The following is a 20319-nucleotide window of genomic DNA, read 5'->3' as shown; positions in this document are numbered from 1 at the left end:
CCGTGCCCTGGAGCAGCTCCGCGAGCACAATCCGTCGATGTAGATTCAGCCCGCAGGGGCGCTTCCGTGCGGCTGTCACGCAGAAAGGCGCCCTTAAGACTGGCACAGCGCTTTCTGCAAGCCTCTTATTCGACGCAAGGCACTGTTGGTGCGCGCTCCTTTCGCGTGGCTGTCTTAGCTGAGAGAGGGGCTGCAAGGTTGATATGAGTAACAAAGCGTCAAGATGGTTCAGCTGGGTGGCGGAGTGGCTTTCAGCTTTCCCAAGAATGTCTATAGTAATGTCTCACTTATTTCTGCCCTTCCTGGAGAATAAAATAATCAATCGGCCGGCTTACTGGGATTTCTTCATCCCATTGTGCGGTAGTATCGGAATGTAATTCTGTTTTTGGACGAACATGATAATATTGCTCAACCATTCTCTGTAAGACCCAAATCCCAAAAGAAGACAGAGAAGTAAAAGCTCCAATATCACTGGCTGTAAACCAAGCTGCGCGAGCTCGCGCGACAGAAAATTAGTGCATCACAACGAATGCGAATTCAGCCAATGGCTGTACAACATGAATGTCATTATAAGTTTGCCCTGTCAGCATAAAGCTAGCTTATCCTTATTCACACGATCCTAAATCTAGCGCATGCTGGCTTTCATATATAATCGCCAGCTGAGAGCATTGCAGTCATACCTCGGAATCGATCCGAGTTCATCGCTGCGTTGCTCGTTTTCTATTTCAGCCAATTGCAAAGCGAACCCGCCGAATTGGCTGAGATGTCGGCTCTTGCTGGGATGTTGCATCACTTTCGTCATCCCTTGTCAACCCTCCACCTCCTGGTCCGTTATCATACGATCTCTTCAACACATTCGACACTATGAGAGGTCTTTGATGCTCTGATGGCTTATTATTCGGTACACGTTTTTCATCCAGAATAATATCGTCGTCGGGATGTGCTGCAGTTCCAAACCCTCTACCAAATACAGCTTGTGTAGTTTGAAGTGTGGCCATTTGTAAAGTATAGTCGTTTTCGTTCGAATTCATTGGAGCAACTTTGGTATTTTTAATCCAGTTATATATTGGTCGGACGTCCAAAATAGACTTGGCTTGGCGATGCTCTTCTTGGGTCATTTGTTTCTTGCGTTCGAGAATGACTTCGTCTAAACTGTTCTTCAGCACAAGCGTTTCAACAGAGACTGGCCTCTGTTGGCTGATTCGCCGCACACGTCCTATGGCTTGTGCTTCTACCTGTGGATTCAACACTGGATTGATGAAATATATTCGAGATGCCTCTCGCATATCCAGACCAAATGCTGCTTGAGATATATCCATAAGGAGGACTCTATATCCGATGGTTAAATTCTTTTGCCTCGTAAACTTTTGATGTCAGGATCAGCCTACCTAAATTTTTCATTGTGGTTGAATGTGTTGACATATTGCGCTCTCCTCTCAGTGCTCAGAGATTTGGCATAAATTAAATGTTGGATTTGAAGCTGTTATTCTGTCAACATAACCACGAAACCTTTCTCTCTTTTAGAAACACGAACCACATCAAGCATGCTGGCCAAGTACCATGCTACGTTTTCATTCTCGTAGAAAACGATGATTTTCTCTTCTTCTTGGTATTTCCCTAGACAATCGACCAAATAAGAGAGTTTTGCGGATACAGTTGCAGTGATCTTTGTCTGTTCAAGATGGCCGGCAGATGGTTCGACAGCTAGGGTCTTCGGCTCAGTTCCATTTATGCCATGGGAGCGTACCTTCTTCGGGCTATCATCACCTAATTTTGTATTGCCGGCAAGTGTACTGGAGGACTTCTCCTTTGATTTGGAACTTTTCTCGGGAGCGGCCGCATCGAGAAGTTTTGCGCGTTCCAGCGTGCCTTCTGAGATTAGTTCGCCGTTTAAAAGAGAATTGAATTTCTCTTCACTCCCCGCTGCTTTATATACTAGACTCTGAAGTGATAGTAGCATGCTGGTTGACGTACAGATGCTGCCGTCCGAGGCTGCACCATCAAGGGACCAGGATGCGCCAGCATTACCAGGAAAGCCCGTGACCGATACTGCTATTTCGTGAAATTGGTTGCTGAGATTTCTGAGTCTATTATGCATAGCTAGATTGCCAAATTGGATAGCCTGCTGAAGTAGTAATTCGTCTTCAGGGCTGATAGGGAATTTCCGCTCTGCCAAAAACTTTTCTGCAGTTTCTACTGATTTAGCAATTTCATCAGCAGTAAAGAAAGACCCTCCAAAAAAGCTTGCCTGCTTTAGATTGTGTAAGATTTGTAGCAGGGCCTTTCTTTGCTTTTGATGAAAGAAATAATCCATATCTGTTCGCTGCGATTGGACAGAGTTGAATACTATCATCATAGAGAACAAATTTAATGACAGCTGATCCTGATATGAACCTTCGAGGACAACGACTTTCTCGTTTACAGGTGGTAAAAGAGCACCAATTTCCGATAAACGATGGCGAATAATGAGGGAATTGAGCGTAGATTCCAGGCTTTCCCATCGCCCTTGACCCCTGGGGTGATGCTTGGGGAGCATTAAGTATTCAGTCCAGTCAGCCACTGTATCACCGTTTTCGATCTCTATGTTCGCCCAAGGTCGGGCTTTTAAATAAAGGGCAGCAATAGACCCAATCCGCTCAAGATCTTTTTTTTCCATGTTCGTCGAAGAGTTGCTTTGATCGGTATGAGAAGGCGCCGTAGAGGCATGAGGTGATTCCACTCCGTATAAACCATGAGAAGGGGTCCCTGTAACGATCCAACGAGAGGAGAAATGCATCGAGTCTAGGCCAATTAAGAGATTACTTTTCTTACTAATTCGTGAGTTGCCAAGTCTGTGCCCCTCGTCCACGATACATCGCTTGAAATGGATGGATGACAAGACGGAATCGCTGACCCCGCCATACTGCTTCACAATCATCTCAAATCTTGACTGAGAAAATAGCACTATGTCGCATGTTACTAATTCATCATGCGACGGAATCTCATCTCTCTTTCCAAGAACAAGTACTTTTAATCCCTCAGTATGCTTTTGTATCTCCTGTTTCCATTGCGCAAGGAGGTTGTTGGGAACAATCACAACTGAGGCTGGACTCAGGAAGACTTTTTCAGGTGGCGGCGTCGTAACGCATGCATAGCGCCGTCCAGAACGTAGGGGCTCTCTTGCGGGGAGAAAATAATGCCCAGGATTTCTCTCGAGAATGTCGTTACAATGGGCAAACTCATAACCATGCCGCGCTTTCCACACTTCGAAATAGGATCTCCAGGGAACGGCATGACGTGTGGCGCATGAGGCAGCCATATCAGCAAGAGATGCAATTCTGTGTCTGACTGGTGGTTGACCCTCTTTATAAAAATCAGGTGGATTTGTAGGCAAATTAATCGTCCCAAGTATCAGTGCAAGACATATTATTGTCTTGCCCGAGCCCATTTGCTCTGCTAGAATCCCCCCTGAAACCGCATCGTAATATCGTGGCCCCAATAGAACTGCACCAGTAACATGATCCATATACCAAGATGAGCCGCGTGTGTCTTTCAGATGTAATAGCCTAGGGTCAAGAGTCTGACCGGGTTGCACTTCCTTTTGCAGCATTAAAGCTGCAGATCGTCTTTGGTAAGGATATAACTCTGTTTTGAGTCCCGAGACATTGCTCTCTATGAGATTATACATTGCATCCTGTGTATATGGCTCATTGACAGAATCCAAGTCTGGACAGGGCGAGGGAATGGTGTTGAAGAGCTCAAGTAGAGATATGTCCTTGTCATTTTCATCGGCATTGGGACTTTCAAGGACAGGACGACCAGTCTCTTCTGGTATCTTAACGGCCTTCCAAGCACATGGTGAATAATCAAGGCAGCGAAGAACCTTGATCCTCTCCTTTCGCAGTTTTGAATCAGTGCGGTCTATCGAACGCCTCTGAACGTCATCTGGTAGCAGATATACTCTGACAATTCCTAACTCTTCATCCAATGGACTGACGCAGAATTCCAGCTGACACCATTGAGCGTGAAACAGCTGGGCAAGCGAGAGAAGCTTCGGAGCTGTGAGGAGGGACGTCTGTATTCTGGGATCGAGGCATTGCTCGCCAGGCTTAGCCTCACAGCCACTGCTACTGATAGTGCCGCTATGTCGCCTGAGCCTTTGCCATCCCCGATGATCTAATGTTGACCAGTCATATCTACTGATCTGGCTTTCATCCTGTGAGATTCCAATGCATCCGACGGGAATATATATAACTTCAGAATGCATGGTGTGAGGTAGTGTCGGCTGTTCTATGGCGTCTCACTAATGCCATATGAGACTGGGTTGCAAAAGCTATAATTTCTCTATCATTTTAAAGTGGAAAAACTGCTATGTGCGGTGATAAAAGTTGAGGGGCTTGGAGAGAACGGAAGGATGAAAGGGAATGTAGGCGAGTGCTGGGGTAAGGCTGATAGATATGCTACCGGTGCTGCCTGTATACAGTGCCAAAATATGACGCTTACTGTAAGAGCGGCATGGCTGCGTGCATAGTACAGTGCGCGTTATTCATTTCCGCCAGTCCTATTTATGGCACTCGAGGCCCTGGTATATTAATGCTAATCCATATGTTAAGTCCATCAAAACGCTAGATATAAGCCCCATCCCTCGCCTTTGTGAATAATTTGCCTACTCCCAACGCTCAAGTAGGCCAACGTGCCATTGCTGGAATAGCCGCTCTGAGGGGGGCATTAAGTCGTTGCTTTCTTGGAGAATTTGACGAGCCGCCTTTATAGCGGATGTTGGAAAGCTGATTTCCTGAACGCCTGAAGTCATGGAATCAACTAGCTTGTTCCCTTCCTCCGCATCAATATCTTGATATAACACTTTGATCGCTACCCGCCTTCTTTCGCGCATGGTTGACGAATACACCACGTTCGCGTTGAGCACCCAGAGATGTAGAGATTTAGATGCCTCTGATTGGGATCTCTTTGAATCAATATCGAGCGTATGTGATGCCACCACAGATTTAGATGAGCCCGACCGAGATATAGTCGCTATCAGAGTGGCTGCTAGGCACTCTGAACTGCTCGGAGCTTGGCTGACTTGAGTCGTTTCACACGTAGCCTGCCACTTGAACAGGGTTATGGACGATGCCAGCGCATTAAACATTCCAACCTCTGCTCTGCAAGATTTACAGGAGATACGTAAAGGCTTCACTGGATCGGCTTCGTCTATGGCTTCTTTGATGGAATCGAAAGAGACATCCGAAGTTGGGTGAGAAAACTGCTACTGGTAAGCTAAACTATCCTACGGACCAAGAAATAAACGCGGCACAATCACGTCTACGCAGACTATAGATATATCTCCATTAATCTCCCGAATCCAACATCTCTGGAAACTGGATGAAAAGCAAGAGACTGCTTTTATCAGCACCAATGCCTAACCCATTCTCGTGAAAGAAGGGTATGAGCATTTGAGCTGCCCACAGTCAAGTAGGAAGAAGCACTGCATCCTTTTTGGGGAATTGTATCGGTGACCGGGCCACTGAGAGGTATGTATACGCTCGGCTAGGCCACCTTCTCTTTCCCCGTCGTCTCTAAATGATACTGCGTATAAATATGGGGGGCTAGGTCAAGACTTACTAATAAGCCTTCACAATCCGACTCGGAGAACATGAAGGAAGTGAGGTCCACAAAGCCAATTTCTGGCTGGGCAGTGATTGAACTCTCAGCTCCGTAACCGCGCTTAGACAAGGCTTCGCCATCGTGGTGCTCATGCTCATGAGGCTTGTGACAGTGCCAAAACTCCATCATCTCCGCCCAGTTCTCGCTGGGCAGATCTTTCCATGACTTTATACGCCTTTGTTGCACAATTACATGATTGCAGTGCCGGCAGCAGACGCAGGACCCAGCCTTGATGTCCGTTGAACTCCATGGTACTGACTGATTTTCGGCAGAGAATCTCAGCAGCCCTGTTTCAGTGACGGGCACCGGTAATCTCCAGGCCAAGTCTAGCGCAGATTTTTCTGGAATAGGTATCTCAGAGCGCACTGAGACTCGGGCTGGAAGGTCAAGCGATCTTACCTCGCCCTGGTGATGGACTTGGATGCGACAGCCATTGTCAAGGATCTCGGCCTTGGTCGTCGAGTCTGACGATGAGGAGAGCGTGGCTCTAACAGACACTTGTCGGATGTTTGAGAGCAGCTCGGCATATATGGAGAGAACCGCGGTATAAGATTGCGTCATGACTCTGCTGGCATTCTCTTATAATCTCGGGCGTTTGTTTTGAATCGTGGGCGCCGAGGCTGAGGCCCGGGCGAGGCTCGAGATATTGGTCTGTGGCTGGAAAACGCGTGACTTGAGCGTCATAGGCGGGCAGCGCGGGAGCAGTGCAGAAGCTCCCCCACTATAATCCTCCATCTCCACATAACTCGGGCCATTCCACCAAAGTACTTTGTCGCCCCAACACAATTGGTACTTTGATGAGGTTGACATTTTTTTTTATAAATCGAAGCCAATTGCTGTCTTCTTCACATAAACGCATTGAAGATGTCGGGACTCCTTTCATATATCCCAGGTGCCAACTTGGTCCTGGGCAACAGATCCAGGGCGGGAGTCATTGATTTGCCGTCGGTTGAAATCCATCATGTTGAGACGAACGCTGATAGGCGGGCTCGATGCCTCAAGCACCTATTGAAGGCAAACCATGTAAACTATGCTATATTGTGGAATGATCTCCAGTTCGACAACCACAATCCTCATTTACTCAGTTCGACGTACCTACTAGGAGGGAATGAAAACCATCTCAATGAGGCTTACAATAACGAGATTAAAGGTCTAGTTCCATGGGAATCGTCGCCTTCAGAAGTGATTGATGAGGACTGGAGAGACTTTCTCGGAGACAAACACTACCAAAGGGCCTTTATTGATTATTTTGAGGACAAACTCGCCATGGAATTTGCGTACGATTGGAAGAAAGAAGTGCAGCATGTCTTATTCAGTGGCCAAAAGCCGCTGTTTCATGCTTTGCTGGACGGGCGTATGAAATTTCCCTCCCAAAACAGTTTTCTTCTCAACCTCATATACTGATTAATGCTAGTTGGCCATCCAATCATCCACCTTGGCTATGCATATGAGATGGATAGCAAAGAAATTGCAATGGAGGCGCTTGCATTGGTCTCCGTGAAGTATGACTTTCTTCACAAGTACCTTGATGACAGCTCTTATACCAAGCCGTCTCCACTGAAATCGAAAGCGCCTTTGGACCTCTTGATCCAGCTCTCTAAAGACGACAGGTTTAGCAAAGAACAAGTTCAAGTCGGTGATATGCAAAAATATCTGAAAGATCATGAGTCGGCATTCCTGGAATATTGGAATGGATGGGATATTGATGATGACCCGAAGAAACAATTTGAACTATCACAAGAAGCGGCTGTCGCATTGCTTGTAGCCACCGTTCAACCAGGAACCCACGCATATAACTTCTTCATCGTTCATCTCTTAACTTCTAGCCATGCTGTCCGGGTTCTCCTTCCTTTTATCCCACCCCAGCATCATGTTACTCTGGTTAGAGCATGGTGGCTTTTTGTCTTGGCTGTATTCAGCATCAAGGGCCGACCATTACCCGATTACGACAATATTGAGACCGACTTGAAAGGAAAGAATTGGAAATATGTGGAAGACAAAGGGCTAAACTCAGCGTGGTCCAAAGACGCTCACTATGTTAAAGGTACAGTTCTACTTCGCGATGCTATAACGAGATTGAGAGAGCCAAATGACTAGATGCTGACATTGAAGCGTACAGCGGTACGAGCGATTAGGGACGCTGCTCGAACATGGGGTGATGTTCATGAGCGCTATCTTCAAGCTGCAGTAACTTTTGTTGACAACTTTCACGGATGGGTTTTTTAATTAAACATTAAAGAGGATCATTGGCTGGCAACTCGGCTGGATAAGATATGGAATGGAAATGGAAGCATGGTAATGAGGCATAGCATGGAAATATAATTTAATCTGAACCCCAGGCATTATTGGAAAGCTGGCTCTGTTTTTTTTTCGTAAACTGCATATAGGCAGGTATCTGGTGATACATGAATGTCTAATAGTACCTAGTTATTGATATATATATTGATATAGACCTAGTATTTATCGTGACCAGCTTGTTTTGAAGATTGATATGCACGAAATACAGCCTTCTTAACAAGGCATCCCTCGAGTTCTGCCTAGTAGCGACGGCTGCCTCAGCAGCTGAACATACAGTGCTGATTAAAATATCGATAGACGCATACACTGTGCACAGACTACTCGTAGCTAGGCGTCCCAAGCTTGCCTATCATCTCTTCGTATTACTCCATACCCTCTACTCTTGATACCGTATCAACCCTTTTATCAACGCTACCGGGCAAATACCTGGCTTGTTTTGCATCGTATGCGCCAGAATTGCATAGGAATCTCGCAGCACAGATGCTTCAGTCGCGTTAATGGCACCGCCCGCGAAGCGTCGCCGGCGGAATACCGTTGAGGCGTCCGACGATGAAGACGAGCAGCCCAAGGCCAATACCTTGACGAATTTCCTTTTATCTTCGCCAAGCACTCCGTCAAAGGCACGAGCGCCGACTGCATCGCCGAGCCCCGTGAAAAGACGAACCGTGAATGGCCAATCCAACAATGGCAGCCCTCTTCGCCCGTCGCGATCACAAAAAAACGGCACGAACTTTAGCCCTAAGAAAACTCGAGATGCGAGCAAAATTGACGACAAAGGGAAGACGGCAGACTTGAAGACTCTCTTCTCTAAACAGGCGCAAAAGGTGTCAAGACCGGGGCTGGAAACCGATAGAAAGACAGAGCCGATAGACGATCTGATCCACGATCCTATATCCGACGACGATGAGATATCAGAGTTCAAAGCTAGCTCTTCCAGCTTAGTTGGGCAGCATGTGAGGAAACGACTGAAAGGTTCGAGTGCCGGCACTCAATCCACACCCGCTGGTTCATCAACTATGAGCCAACGGTTCCTCAAGCCAAGTCGACCGACAACCACTGATGCATTGAATGATGACTTACGCCCGTGGTCGGAACGATTTGGCCCGCGAAACTTGGATGAACTTGCTGTACACAAGAAAAAGGTTTCAGATGTCAGGAGATGGCTTGAGGACGTCATGGGAGGTCGAATGAGGCAACGGGTGCTGATATTGAAAGGCGCCGCTGGGACTGGGAAAACCACGACGGTCCGTCTCTTGGCAAGTGACATGGGATCCGAGATCTTAGAATGGAAGAATCCTGGAGGCAATGCGGTGACTGGCTATGTTTCGTCCTCTGCGCAGTTTGAGGATTTCCTTGGGCGAGGAGGCAAGTTTGGGGCTCTAGATTTGGAAGAACCAGAGCCATCATCTACGCCAGCGAGCTCAAACAGCACCGCGCAAAACAGCAGCAGCAGCAGCAGCAGCAAAAAGATCATTCTTATCGAAGAATTCCCAAACACTTTTTCTCGAAACTCAACTGCGCTGTCATCTTTTCGGCGTACCATCTTCCAGTATCTAGCGTCGCAAACGCCGTCTCTGCACACCTTTGGGCAGCAGAAGCGAACGGAGCCCATCACGCCCGTTGTTATTATAATATCGGAGACATTGTTGACTACGACTTCGGCTTCAGCAGATAGTTTGACTGCTCATCGACTGCTTGGACCAGAAATCCTCCGACATCCAGGAGCCGGCTTGATCGAATTCAATGCGATCGCCCCTTCACTATTGTCTAAAGCTCTGGAGGTTGTGGTGCAAAAAGAATCACGAAAGTCAGGGCGGAGACGAACACCAGGGCCACTGGTACTAAAGCGACTCGGCGAGATTGGTGACATTCGAAGCGCCATATCATCGCTCGAATTTCTATGCTTAAAGGGAGACCAAGATGCCGACTGGGGATCTAAGATAACGTTCACAAAGCAGAAGAAAGGAGCAAAAGATGCCATTGCCCTCACGCGCGGGGAAGAGGAGAGTCTCGAACAAATATCTCAGCGCGAAGCTAGCCTGGGCATTTTCCACGCCGTCGGCAAAGTGGTCTACAATAAGCGAGACGATATGCCATCGAATGACCCCGCGGAAAAGTTACCAAATTATCTATCGCAGTATTCGCGCCCAAAAGCATCACTGGTATCTGTCGATTCATTAATCGATGAGACGGGCACCGACACGCATACGTTTATCTCGGCTCTGCATGAGAACTATGTGTTATCTTGTGAAGGCACTGATCCGATGGATCTTTCGACCCCGATTGATTATGTCAACGAGTGTATCGAATACCTTTCCCTGGGTGACTTGCTCAGTCCTTCTGGAGATGTCTTCTTTGGTGGACGTGGCGGCTTTGGTGGGAACTTTGGAGATTCTGCAAGCCATGTCCTTCGGCAAGATGAGATAACGTTCCAAGTCGCGGTACGCGGCATGCTCTTCTCCCTGCCCAATCCCGTCAAGCGAAAGACGTGGACCATGCAAAAGGGCAGTGACGCGTTCAAAATGTTCTACCCGACAAGTCTTAAGCTTTGGCGAACAAAGGAAGAGATTGGTGGGCTCATTGACGTTTGGTCTGGGAAAATCCTTAGAAGCGAAGTTGAGCTCCCAGCCAGGAATATCATGGATGGTGCTAGCATTTTTCGACGGAATCAGCTCTCTGCCAGCTCTAATCAGGGGCAGAAGCAAGCAGACAAAAAGCCTGCATCCAAAGATACCCAACAAAAAGAAGACGAAGAAGCAGACGACAGCCCCCCGATTATGACCCTTGGTAGCACATCTCGCCGCGAACTACTTCTCGAACGGCTCCCCTATATGGCACACATTACCCGCGCACACATTGCCCGCTGCCGCAAGACGGGCATACGGCAGCGTGACCTCGAAAAGATTGTTTCCTTCTCTGGCGTAAACGTCTCACCAGACGACGAGTCGGATGCTGACGAAGAAGTCGCAACGGGTGAGATGTGGGCGACAGATAAGCCATTCGAAGATGGCACCCCTCGGAAGAAGAGGATGGGCATCAAATCCGGAACAGGCGTTACGGGGATGCTGAAGCAGAAGCTCGTTCTAAGCGATGACGATATTGAAGACTAAATGAGAAAGAAGAGAAAGAAGATATGAGGGCGTTTGACTGGGATCGATTGTATTATGGAATGAATATGAAATGGATTTGGGACTTTGATCTGCACTTTTTTTCCTTTCTTATTTTTGACAGCCCGGAGTTCTTTGTGTAAATATACTATAAAGCGGTGTGCATCTAGAAGATGTGGGATTGATGGCTGTTTTCGAGTAGAATGGGGGCGCGCGTCATAAGGGCAACCTGTGTCTTGTGCCTCCTTTGACAACAGCATCTCCAAATAAGAAATTCTCAAGAGTATTTACAAGACAAAACTAAATGGCGGCACATTTTAAAATATATCGCGTTCTTTTTTGACCCAGTAGTATAGTCTAAATGCCTATCTGCGAGAAACGGAAAGAAAAGATGAAATGCAATAAACATAAAACATGAAGAAGTTTAGGATCCCGTAGCTAATTCATCGCTGCACCATGCGCGCCAAAATACTCCATATTTTCCCAAAAACGGTGTCGAATGAAACTTCACCTCTCTGCCTTTCTTTTTCCTTTTTCAGACTCTCATCTTGGCTTACCTAGGCAAGATTTTCCGCAACAAAGGACTGGTTTTGATACGTAAAAAGTTAGTTACTGGCTTCCTCAAATACTCATATGGGAGTGTGATTGAGACAGAGTAGGGGTATTTCTTACAGGGAACTCCTTCTGTAATGAATTAATGACGTTTTCAACCTCCTCGGCCAGACTCTCCACATTGGCGTCCCATCTGCGCATCTCTTTGCCCGCAAGAGCCTCAGCACGGCCGCTGCCCTTCTCGCCTGATGCCTCTCCGCCTTCGAACCAGATGATTCCGTCCAGCTGGTCCATCCGCCCCACAAGTCGTCCTTGTTCAATCATACGTGCGGTTGTCTCCTCGGCCTTGTCGGCATCCAGACCCAGCAGTGAGCCCAGGGCCTCGAACTGGATGTTGTTGTATAGCCTCGACACACCAAGCAAGTTGTGCTCCATGACTGCCTTGGCTAGGACAGTAGATCCGTCGGCTGTGGTGGCCAGCTGGTGTGGCTGCAGTCCCTCGGCGAACTTGTCTACCTCGGCCGGCGAGAGCAGCCTGTCCAGGAATATCTTTTCCAGGATGCCAAACTCTTCCAACTGCGCTGATCTCTCATCTTTATACAGTCTTCCTAGAATCCGGCTTCTCATGGGACCAGCAGGCGCCAGGATAGCACACTTGACAGCCATGCTAAGCGTGTGAAGACGTTCCTCTTCGGCCACGGCGGGGAAGAAGCTGATTTCGTGGTACCGCTGGGCAGCGAACAAAAAGTCTCGCTTCGCATCTTGGATACGAGCCTGCGAGAGACGGAAATGTAGATTGAGATCCGGGTCTGAGACGGTGTGCATGATGTTCTTGAGCTTGTTGATGTACGTCTCGGCGGCTGTGTCATCGCCGACTTCCAGGTAGTTGCGCACGATACGAACCCACACGCGGGCCTTGTCGGCATCCGACACTTTACGCTGCGAGCTGTCGAGCGGAATCTCGGCCAAGGCCTTTGCGGCATCGAGGAAGTCTTCGTTATTCTCATGAGCCGTGGCCACAAGCTCGTATATCGTGGCAGCGGCATCGAAAAAGGACGAAGGCTGGGCTGCGAGAATGCCCAGCGTTCGGTTTCCGACCTCGATCCACAGGCTTTCTTTCTCGATGCTCTTGAGTGTTGTGATGAAGACGTTTAGAAATGATCGTGTCGCTACGAGGCCGAGGCTCTGGTTGAAGAAGGAGTCGACGATGGCGTTGAGGTCGGCTGCGGTGGGAGCGGGTGAGGAAAAGGTCGAGATATCGTTGAGCAGAGCTTCGTAGAGGGGGCCTTTATCGCCGGGAGATGATTCTGTGGCGGCGAGGGCCGTAGTTACTTTTGGATTGGGATCCATTGTAGAGATATTCGTTGGAGGTGAATGGCTGAGGAGGGCTGTTTGTCGGAAGAAGAGAGTCGAGAGATCGTGAAGGTGATAAGATGATGTTGATAGTGAAAGCTGTTTGGCGGGGTAGCGCTAAGCTATAGCGGGGTAGCTCCCGGAAGACCGCTAAAATCAGGCTGCTGGGGTAAGCCATTTCAATGATTGATATACAATGGGCACACTCTTGTTCCTACATGATAAATTGGATATGCTTGAACTGCTTTTTTTATATGCAAAATTACATGTAGCAATATTAATATTAATTCAATGCTTGCTATTTTTCTTGTTTGTTTTCATGCAGTACATTTGTTCACCGCTATATATCTTCCAGTAAAAGCCCAGACAGCAAAAACACCCCCCAGTAAACTACACCTGTAAACAGTGATGTGGCCAAAGTAAATGCAGCAACACATGAACGCCGACTATGTACCCATCCAAAAAGCGCGTTCTAAAAAGAAAGAGCGTCCATCTATTGGACACCTAGACCGTTTCGTTCCGGCCAAGATCTTTCCACCCAAACGTGTGACAAGGCCTTTTACTTCCTTCGCTCTATTTGTTATGCCAGAGTAAGGTCCTTAGCGAGTCCCACTCGTCGCAGTCCTTGTAGATATATGTCATACTGCTCCTCAAACTCGACTGGAGATCCTCAGGGTGGTGCTTGAACAGCAGCATGACCAGACCCCACGACACCGAGGCGAACACTGGCCAGGCGTAGTGGCTGATTTGCGAATGCAGCGGCTCGGATGAGATGACGGGGAGGCCGTGGCCCGGCTTGACCGCGAGGCGCGCCAGGGCGAGAGCAACGCGTGCAAAGATGTAGATGACAATCTGCTGGCTGACGGAGGAGATTTTGCCGTAGCGCTTGGAGCGCTGGCCAAAGACGATGTAGCCGCCCAGAAGACCGGCGAAGAAGGAATCGAGGGAGCCTGTTGGAGATGACAAATTAGTGAGCATTACATCTAATACCGTGGAAACCGCTGAATAATAGATAGAGGCACATACCCTCCTTGCCCGGCGTAGACCCATACCGCTTCAGCACCAGCATTGTAATCTTGTATATGGAGGCAAACTTGGCCAAGTTTGTAGCGTGCTTCTTCGTCGCTCTAAACACCAGTGAAGCCTTTTCTTTGAATCTATCACCCAAAAATCCATGTTAATACGAGTCTCCCTCTCAATGTGCGCATACATGTACAGATCACTATCAATCGATATCGTCGGCCGTAGAGGTGGTGGCAAAGGGAAAATACGTACGTTCCGGATCGGAAGAGAAAGATCATCCTATCGCACATCTGTCAGCACAAAACAAGACCTTCTTCTGGCTCGGTATCCATTTCACTCATAACTTACACCAGCGCGTGCGGAAACCGCACCTTGGTTCCGTAGACTGCGCCATTGCGCGCCGTCTTCAGCAGCGATAGGACGTCATGATATGTCGGGTCTAGCGCGATGCCTTCTACAAAGGACTGTCGCAGAAGAGATGGATGAGTATTTCGCTTCCAATATTGAGGATCGTTTACAATCTATTCGCTTCCGTCTCCGCGACAGAAAGGGAAGCCTCATCGCCAGGTTGCGCATACCTTCAACTCCTCCAGGAACACCGAGGCCGCCATGGTGCCTCGGCTATTGACGCTTTTGTCAGGGTATCACAACGCTTGCCGCAGCGTGTCTTGTGCAGGTACGTTTTCGGATGGCGAGGATCTTTGTGACGTGCGCAAGAATAAAGACAAAAGGGATTTGAGGTTATATCTGGAGCCGCAATCGGATTGAATCTGGGAATATGGTTTGAAGGAGAGTTAAAGAAAAAAAGAAAAAGGGTGCCGTACAAAGTTGCGGTAGCAGGAGACAAGCTCCGGCTGCTGATGACTTGAGCCTCGGTCGGCTGTTGCACCTGGGAAGGGAAAAAAATGGGGACTGGTTTACCTAAAGAATTCGAGCCCGGAGAATAGATTCAATACGTCACTCTTTTCCGTTAGCAGTCCCGCTGCGGCAGTGGAGCTGAGACCCCTAGAGTCGACCGCTTGTGACCGCTGAAGCAGCGCGTTCCCCGCCTGTAACTTGGTAGAGCGGTTAGACTTGGTAGATCTGGAGGTAGATCTGGCAAATGTGCGGAGAAGATGGGAGCTGACGGTCGCCATGCCTAGTACCTACAGTATGTACGTTGGTACTTCAGCCTCTTTTTTGGCATGTGATGATGCGTGTAGACATCTCCCCTCATCTCACCCACGTGCTAGTAATCTAATATTGCATTTGATCCTACTGAAACTATGGCTAAACTATCTACCTACGCGTGTGTACATTGGATTCTCTCACACAGCAAACGGCACGCATTAAGCTACTGGCACTTTGGGAAATAGCAGTCATAATACAGAATCTATTATGCGATATATCCAGTTTCCTATTCCCTCCTCTTATAACAACACCATATATATATATATACGTGTAATGTGTAATATACAAAATTCAGCACCACCTCTCCCACGGCTCCCGCCACTTCACCCCCAAAATCTCAAATATTCTCTTCTCATCCCTCCTCTCCACCAGCTCGCCCTCCGTAACCTTGGCTCTATCCGAGCCCCTCAGCACATCTCTGTAAAGTCCCCGCTGGTTCAGCCTCATGCCCTTCTTGGAAGCCAACAGCCGCATGCTGCGATTGAATATATCGTTTCCAGTAAAGTAGATGAGCGCTGCGCCAAGCTCAACCTCTGGCACCAGCAAGAAATCGATTCTTCTCCATATCGGGCGGTACTTATCGTCATCGTTGAGCCCCTTGATCTTTGGCAGCACACAGCATCCTTGCCATTTACTGCCATCGCTTCCAGCCCGAGACGACGCCAATCGCGCTACCAGAAACTCATCTTTTTCCAGCCGAACCACCAACATATTCAAAAACGACTTTAGATCCGCCACAGATTCCGTGCCTGGCTTCGTCACAATGAAATCAATGTCATGAGAGCTCTCAGCACCTCTTCGGTAACTGCCACCAATAATGAGCTGCACCATCGGATCGATCTGTGCCGCAGCCCTCTTCACAACCTCGCCAAGCGCAGTGACCTGTTTTCGAGGGATTCTAGTGTTTAAATCGTCGTAGTGCTCAACGCCCACCATCTGGCTGGGCGTCAGCTTAACGTGCTGCTTTACGTCGTCGAGTGTCCGCCAGCCTTGTGCAATCCATTGCTGTGCTACTTTATTCCCCACGCCATAAATTTTCAAAAACGTTTGTAGTGCGTAATCTGTTGGTTCTTCCTCTGCATATTCGAGCCTCTTCAACCTATCTGTCGTCACAATCTCTTCAATCTTTTGAGCCAGCCGACGACCGATACTGGGCAGCCTGTATGCCTCTTCTTCTGTGGTGACCATGACGCTCTGTTGCTTCAGAGTGCTGATGGCTTTCCGATAAGCCAGTGTCCGCCAGTGGTCATTGACCCTCTCGTAGTAGCTGTTCATCTTTTGCAATATCTCAATTGTGCGTGCATTTGGGTTATCCTCGCCGGCATCCTTTCTCCCAGCTCTGTTGCAAGCAAAGCGATCTTCAAATGCTATTGTCTTGTTGGTTGGCCGTGTCTTCCTAGATGATCTCCTCTTTCGAGGTCGCTCATTTTCTGAGCCAGACCCTTCGTCAAGACCCGCCTGATGTTCCGATTCATTGGCCGTAGACTGAGCATCGTCATCTTCGTCAACATCCAGAGGCAAGTCTTTAAACTCTTGCATCATGGAGATATATTCTGATAGCTCGTCATCTTTCTTCGGTAATGCTTTGGCTTTAGTATTGGCTTTATTGGCTTTTGGCATATTCTTCATGAGCTCGTCGGCCTTATCCAAATCAAGTACAAGAGGCTGAGAATCTGCCGCCGCTGCCGCTGCTCTAGTCGTACGCCTTGTTGAAGGACTGTTCACTGAAGATTCTTCTCCTTGAGAAGGCGTCCCTCTGGGTGGCACATAATCCCACTTCCCTTTGTTATGATGCTGAGGCTTCAATGGTAGTGAATCCGCCTTCGATTTCGCCGGAGCATCTGAATCAGCAGCATCAGGGATAATAATAACTTCTTTTTCCTTTGCTTCTATCGCACTCTGGCCAACTAGAAGATACTTCTTCTGGCTCGGGTCCACAATAGCGCGAAACTGGATGCAGTCAAGAGGATAATCCTCATTCACCACTTTTGGCGGTGCTCGATCCCTGAACCCAGCCTTTGGCCATATCCTTTCGACGTCTTTATACATGAGCTTCTTCTCCACAATGACATGCGTAGCCGTCATCAAATCTCTCGTCCACTCAGCCCCAAACTCTTTCGCCCTGTTAATCCGCAGCCGTCTCACGGGCGCAATATCATTGTCTGGAATGTAAAAGAAAGACAAGCCCTTGAATATCTGTTCGACCTCAGGCCGTGTCTTGGATTTTGCAACACGCCCTCTCTTGTTCCCGGCAGTCGTCCTCGTCTGCGTCTTTGTCACACCGGCCTTGATATTATCAGACGGAGACGATGATGCTTCTTCAGAGGAAGTTTCCAGCGATCTTTTTAACGACGCTGGTAATGGCATAGGAGTATCGGCAGTAGCAACAACAATTTGGTCTCTGTCCTTCTGCTCGCGCGACTTCTCTGAGATCACTGATGGCGTCTCTTGGATCCTTTCCTCCTCCTTATCCAGCAACGCATCAAGCCGTCCCTTTGGCCTCGGTTTCCCCGGTCCAGTCCCCATAATGACTTTTCCAGAAGGGGGCCGAGGCGGCGCAATGAGTCTCCTGGGAGTAAGATTTTGTAGGTTGTTCAGCCGCTTCCCAGGCAAAAGTTGTTGTGCTGCATGTTTTTGTGGCTGCTTCTCTTTTTCTGGCTCTTGTGCGTGTAAGTTCTTTGCAGGCCTAAAGAAATTCCTGTGCAGCTCCCTCTGCTTCTCTTCGCGCGCATCAAAAGCGTCGTCGTCTGGTTTCCCGTGTATATGCCCGCCGCTGGTATGAGAAAATCTTTTAAGCCGGTCAAAATACGCGGTTTTAGATTCCGCCGAAGTTGGTGTCGTCTTATCCATTTTTTGAGAGCGACCTTATGAAACGCGAGTATCAAGGTGTGCGTGCTCTGTGCGCATGAAGTCTTATACCATCAAACTGCGAGAGGATGAGAAATTTCACGTCTCGGTTCCTTACGCGCTGTTGTGTTAATTTTACAACTTGCAAGGGTGTCTGGATATTGTTAATAGGAGTAGAATGAGCCACTGCAATTTAAGCCATCTTCATGTACTGCAAACGAATGGATAGATTGATGGATAAGTTCTTGTTTATCACATTCATCGTCAGCTCAGTTTCTTGAACAAGTGTTTCAGTGAGATGCTCAGGGCGTATAAAAGTGAGATCTATGGAGGAGAGCTATAATAGCGACATGTCAGGCAACAACGCGCTAAAAACAGCCGCTAAAAATACCGATATACCGAATACGGATATCAACTATCAACTCCCACTCATTCCATTGTATTACTAAACCATCTACTTATACGGAGCATCACCTCAACAACAGCCAAACGCAAATCTAAGCATATTGCCAAATAATCTCTCCAACTATCTCTCACCAGTCCAAACCCCATGGCTCCGAAATACATCACCGCCCACCACCATACCAAGTTCCATCTCTCCAGCAGCAAATGGCTCCACGGCCGTTCACTCACCACCAGCGCCCACCATTTATACCCACGAGGCTCCCATCTCGAATAGACAGAGTAAAACAACTGCCCGAGACACATATTAGTTCACTTCGCTCAAAGATAAAATTATCGCCAAGTTTAATCTCTAAAAAAAAAAAAAGTTAAGTTAAGCTTACCGTCTCTGCCAGGTCTGTGAATGGCGAGAGCAGCCACAGCATGACAAACACTTGATGCGGCTTCATGTCCACCGAGAACCACCACTCCAACACATCCAGCCACTTTCCCGTCCACACAAATGTTGCCATGCCCGCTATGATTGCCACAATCTCGATGACAGAACTAGTGGTCGCCAGCGAAATCAACTTGTCCTCAAAGCCGGCACATGACGCTCCCCTCGTGCAAACTCCCAAGTCGCGCATTTGAAGATCTCCCTGCTGTTCCTCTCACCACTTCCCATCAGCATGCGTATATATGTGATATATAAGAGATGCATTCCCCTTCTTTTCTTCCTCATCTCTACTTTCCCCCCACCTATGATTATATAAAACAGTGATATAATAATAATATAGTTGGTGGAGGCCAGGAAGAAGGAAAACTCACATTTCGCCAAACCGGCTCAACCAGCCCAAGAAACACAAACGTCGCCAACACCCTCACAACTCTCCCTCTTCCCACATCATCACCCTCTTCCCCAACACCACTCAGCCATAAAGCCCCATCCCCAGCAACCAAACACATCACCGCCGTGCCCAGCTCGAAAAACCAGCCTTTCCTCTGCACAATGGCTTCGAACACCGCCACAAACGCCCGCTCCCAGATCTTCCTCTTCACAGGCTTCTGGAGCTGCCAATTCGGCGGCGGTGGAGGCGGCCGCGTCCTCGCTTCGATGAGCACCAGGCACTACCAGATGCCGTAGGAGCTGGTGGCATATTCGAAGATTATCTGCGCGGCGTCGTCGATGCAGAAGTGTTCTTTGATGGCGAGGCGGAGGGGCTGTGTGAGGAGAGATGTGAGGGAGATGATCCAGTAGAGGATGTGATGTCTTTCTGATAACATGTTTTTGAAAGAGATTAATTTATCCTTTTGTCTAAAGATGTGAGTATAAGAGTCTTTGAATAAAAAAAGCAGTGAAAGAACTGAAATGATGAAACATGAATAGAATACAAAGGAAGTTGCCATCGGACGTGCAAGACGGCTAGTCAAGCCTTCACAATCAAGCAGGCTCAAGCCCTCCTGCCAATGCAAACTCCTGCGTCTATACGCAACTTCTTACAAAATAGCCCGTTCTTCGGACGTCAATCTTTCACAATGACTCAATTACATGAACCAAATTATTGAACTTATAGCACTGCCAATGGCTATTATTTATTTGCAAGGCTACCTAGATATACATCAAATCGATCCAACACACCCTTCAAGTAGTAGAATAGACATTAAGAAAAAGAAAAGTTCTAGATACTATGCAAAAATACAACTCTCCCAGGCAGTTCCTCCTGAGAGCAGAATTTTGTAATGCAAAAACATGTTCAAGCGTCCAGGCTATGATGCCCGAAAATCCAAGGCGGTGTGTTGTTGTATATATATAACATGTACAAGGCTGTTGTTTTTGGTTGTTCCAGGCTGCCTGCCGGAAAAAAAAAATAAACTAAATCAAATAATAGACAGCTCCAAACTCCAAATGTTGCCTCTTGAAACGCCAGCTATCTTCTAATTATTT

At 47.9% G+C, this 20319-nt stretch overlaps 7 protein-coding genes across 7 annotated transcripts; 1 reads left to right on the top strand and 6 right to left on the bottom strand.

Moving 5' to 3' along the window:
• Positions 1-551: 551 nt before the first annotated feature.
• GGI43DRAFT_318928 (P-loop containing nucleoside triphosphate hydrolase protein) lies at positions 552-4445 on the bottom strand. The gene is made up of 3 exons (XM_083201820.1): positions 1535-4445; positions 1389-1480; positions 552-1329 (listed from the first exon to the last, which is right to left on the bottom strand). The coding sequence occupies exons 1-3, from the start codon at positions 4244-4246 to the stop codon at positions 726-728; spliced, it is 3408 nt and encodes a 1135-aa protein (XP_083062942.1). The 5' UTR covers positions 4247-4445; the 3' UTR covers positions 552-725.
• On the bottom strand, positions 4446-6284 carry GGI43DRAFT_318900 (HECT-like ubiquitin-conjugating enzyme-binding-domain-containing protein). Its single transcript, XM_083201818.1, has 2 exons — positions 5602-6284; positions 4446-5242 (listed from the first exon to the last, which is right to left on the bottom strand). The coding sequence occupies exons 1-2, from the start codon at positions 6202-6204 to the stop codon at positions 4646-4648; spliced, it is 1200 nt and encodes a 399-aa protein (XP_083062941.1). The 5' UTR covers positions 6205-6284; the 3' UTR covers positions 4446-4645.
• Positions 6285-6507: 223 nt separating this feature from the next.
• GGI43DRAFT_421765 (questin oxidase family protein) lies at positions 6508-11051 on the top strand (the record flags this gene model as incomplete). Its single annotated transcript, XM_083208005.1, has 4 exons — positions 6508-6997; positions 7058-7687; positions 7763-7860; positions 8406-11051. The coding sequence occupies 4 exons, from the start codon at positions 6508-6510 to the stop codon at positions 11049-11051; spliced, it is 3864 nt and encodes a 1287-aa protein (XP_083062940.1).
• A 304-nt stretch (positions 11052-11355) lies between these two features.
• On the bottom strand, positions 11356-13085 carry GGI43DRAFT_400287 (uncharacterized protein). The gene is made up of 2 exons (XM_083205456.1): positions 11721-13085; positions 11356-11632 (listed from the first exon to the last, which is right to left on the bottom strand). Exons 1-2 carry the CDS (start codon positions 12948-12950, stop codon positions 11606-11608), a joined length of 1257 nt encoding a protein of 418 aa, XP_083062939.1. The 5' UTR covers positions 12951-13085; the 3' UTR covers positions 11356-11605.
• A 135-nt stretch (positions 13086-13220) lies between these two features.
• Positions 13221-15115, bottom strand: GGI43DRAFT_400286 (Tim17/Tim22/Tim23/Pmp24 family protein). Its single transcript, XM_083205455.1, has 6 exons — positions 14898-15115; positions 14555-14840; positions 14325-14440; positions 14229-14255; positions 13980-14110; positions 13221-13903 (listed from the first exon to the last, which is right to left on the bottom strand). The coding sequence occupies exons 2-6, from the start codon at positions 14585-14587 to the stop codon at positions 13527-13529; spliced, it is 684 nt and encodes a 227-aa protein (XP_083062938.1). The 5' UTR covers positions 14588-14840; positions 14898-15115; the 3' UTR covers positions 13221-13526.
• A 242-nt stretch (positions 15116-15357) lies between these two features.
• Positions 15358-18343, bottom strand: GGI43DRAFT_400282 (DNA-directed DNA polymerase IV). Its single transcript, XM_083205454.1, has one exon. It carries the CDS (start codon positions 17994-17996, stop codon positions 15438-15440), a length of 2559 nt encoding a protein of 852 aa, XP_083062937.1. The 5' UTR covers positions 17997-18343; the 3' UTR covers positions 15358-15437.
• A 646-nt stretch (positions 18344-18989) lies between these two features.
• GGI43DRAFT_400280 (uncharacterized protein) lies at positions 18990-19669 on the bottom strand. The gene has a single exon (XM_083205453.1). It carries the CDS (start codon positions 19656-19658, stop codon positions 19503-19505), a length of 156 nt encoding a protein of 51 aa, XP_083062936.1. The 5' UTR covers positions 19659-19669; the 3' UTR covers positions 18990-19502.
• Positions 19670-20319: the final 650 nt, after the last annotated feature.

This window comes from Trichoderma evansii, assembly GCF_050947405.1.
Source record: "Trichoderma evansii strain SZMC 28006 chromosome Unknown GGI43scaffold_5, whole genome shotgun sequence".
NCBI lineage: Eukaryota > Fungi > Ascomycota > Sordariomycetes > Hypocreales > Hypocreaceae > Trichoderma > Trichoderma evansii.
This window is presented reverse-complemented; position numbering and strand designations above follow the sequence as displayed.

What these genes read in the sequence shown, in the direction of transcription:
- GGI43DRAFT_400287 (XM_083205456.1), bottom strand. Translation starts at nt 12,950, where the DNA reads ATGGATCCCAATCCAAAAGTAACTACGGCCCTCGCCGCCACAGAATCA. An exon ending in CATTACAGAAGGAGTTCCCT is followed by an intron (nt 11,633 to 11,720) that starts GTAAGAAATACC and finishes TATCAAAACCAG; the next exon opens with TCCTTTGTTGCGGAAAATCT.
- GGI43DRAFT_318928 (XM_083201820.1), bottom strand. Translation starts at nt 4,246, where the DNA reads ATGCATTCTGAAGTTATATATATTCCCGTCGGATGCATTGGAATCTCA. An exon ending in TGGCCAGCATGCTTGATGTG is followed by an intron (nt 1,481 to 1,534) that starts GTTCGTGTTTCT and finishes ACAGAATAACAG; the next exon opens with CTTCAAATCCAACATTTAAT. An exon ending in AACCACAATGAAAAATTTAG is followed by an intron (nt 1,330 to 1,388) that starts GTAGGCTGATCC and finishes CATCGGATATAG; the next exon opens with AGTCCTCCTTATGGATATAT.
- GGI43DRAFT_318900 (XM_083201818.1), bottom strand. Translation starts at nt 6,204, where the DNA reads ATGACGCAATCTTATACCGCGGTTCTCTCCATATATGCCGAGCTGCTC. An exon ending in CGGATTGTGAAGGCTTATTA is followed by an intron (nt 5,243 to 5,601) that starts GTAAGTCTTGAC and finishes TACCAGTAGCAG; the next exon opens with TTTTCTCACCCAACTTCGGA.
- GGI43DRAFT_400280 (XM_083205453.1), bottom strand. Translation starts at nt 19,658, where the DNA reads ATGTTATCAGAAAGACATCACATCCTCTACTGGATCATCTCCCTCACA.
- GGI43DRAFT_400286 (XM_083205455.1), bottom strand. Translation starts at nt 14,587, where the DNA reads ATGGCGGCCTCGGTGTTCCTGGAGGAGTTGAAG. An exon ending in TGTTCCTGGAGGAGTTGAAG is followed by an intron (nt 14,441 to 14,554) that starts GTATGCGCAACC and finishes CTTCTGCGACAG; the next exon opens with TCCTTTGTAGAAGGCATCGC. An exon ending in TTTCTCTTCCGATCCGGAAC is followed by an intron (nt 14,111 to 14,228) that starts GTACGTATTTTC and finishes TTTGGGTGATAG; the next exon opens with ATTCAAAGAAAAGGCTTCAC.
- GGI43DRAFT_400282 (XM_083205454.1), bottom strand. Translation starts at nt 17,996, where the DNA reads ATGGATAAGACGACACCAACTTCGGCGGAATCTAAAACCGCGTATTTT.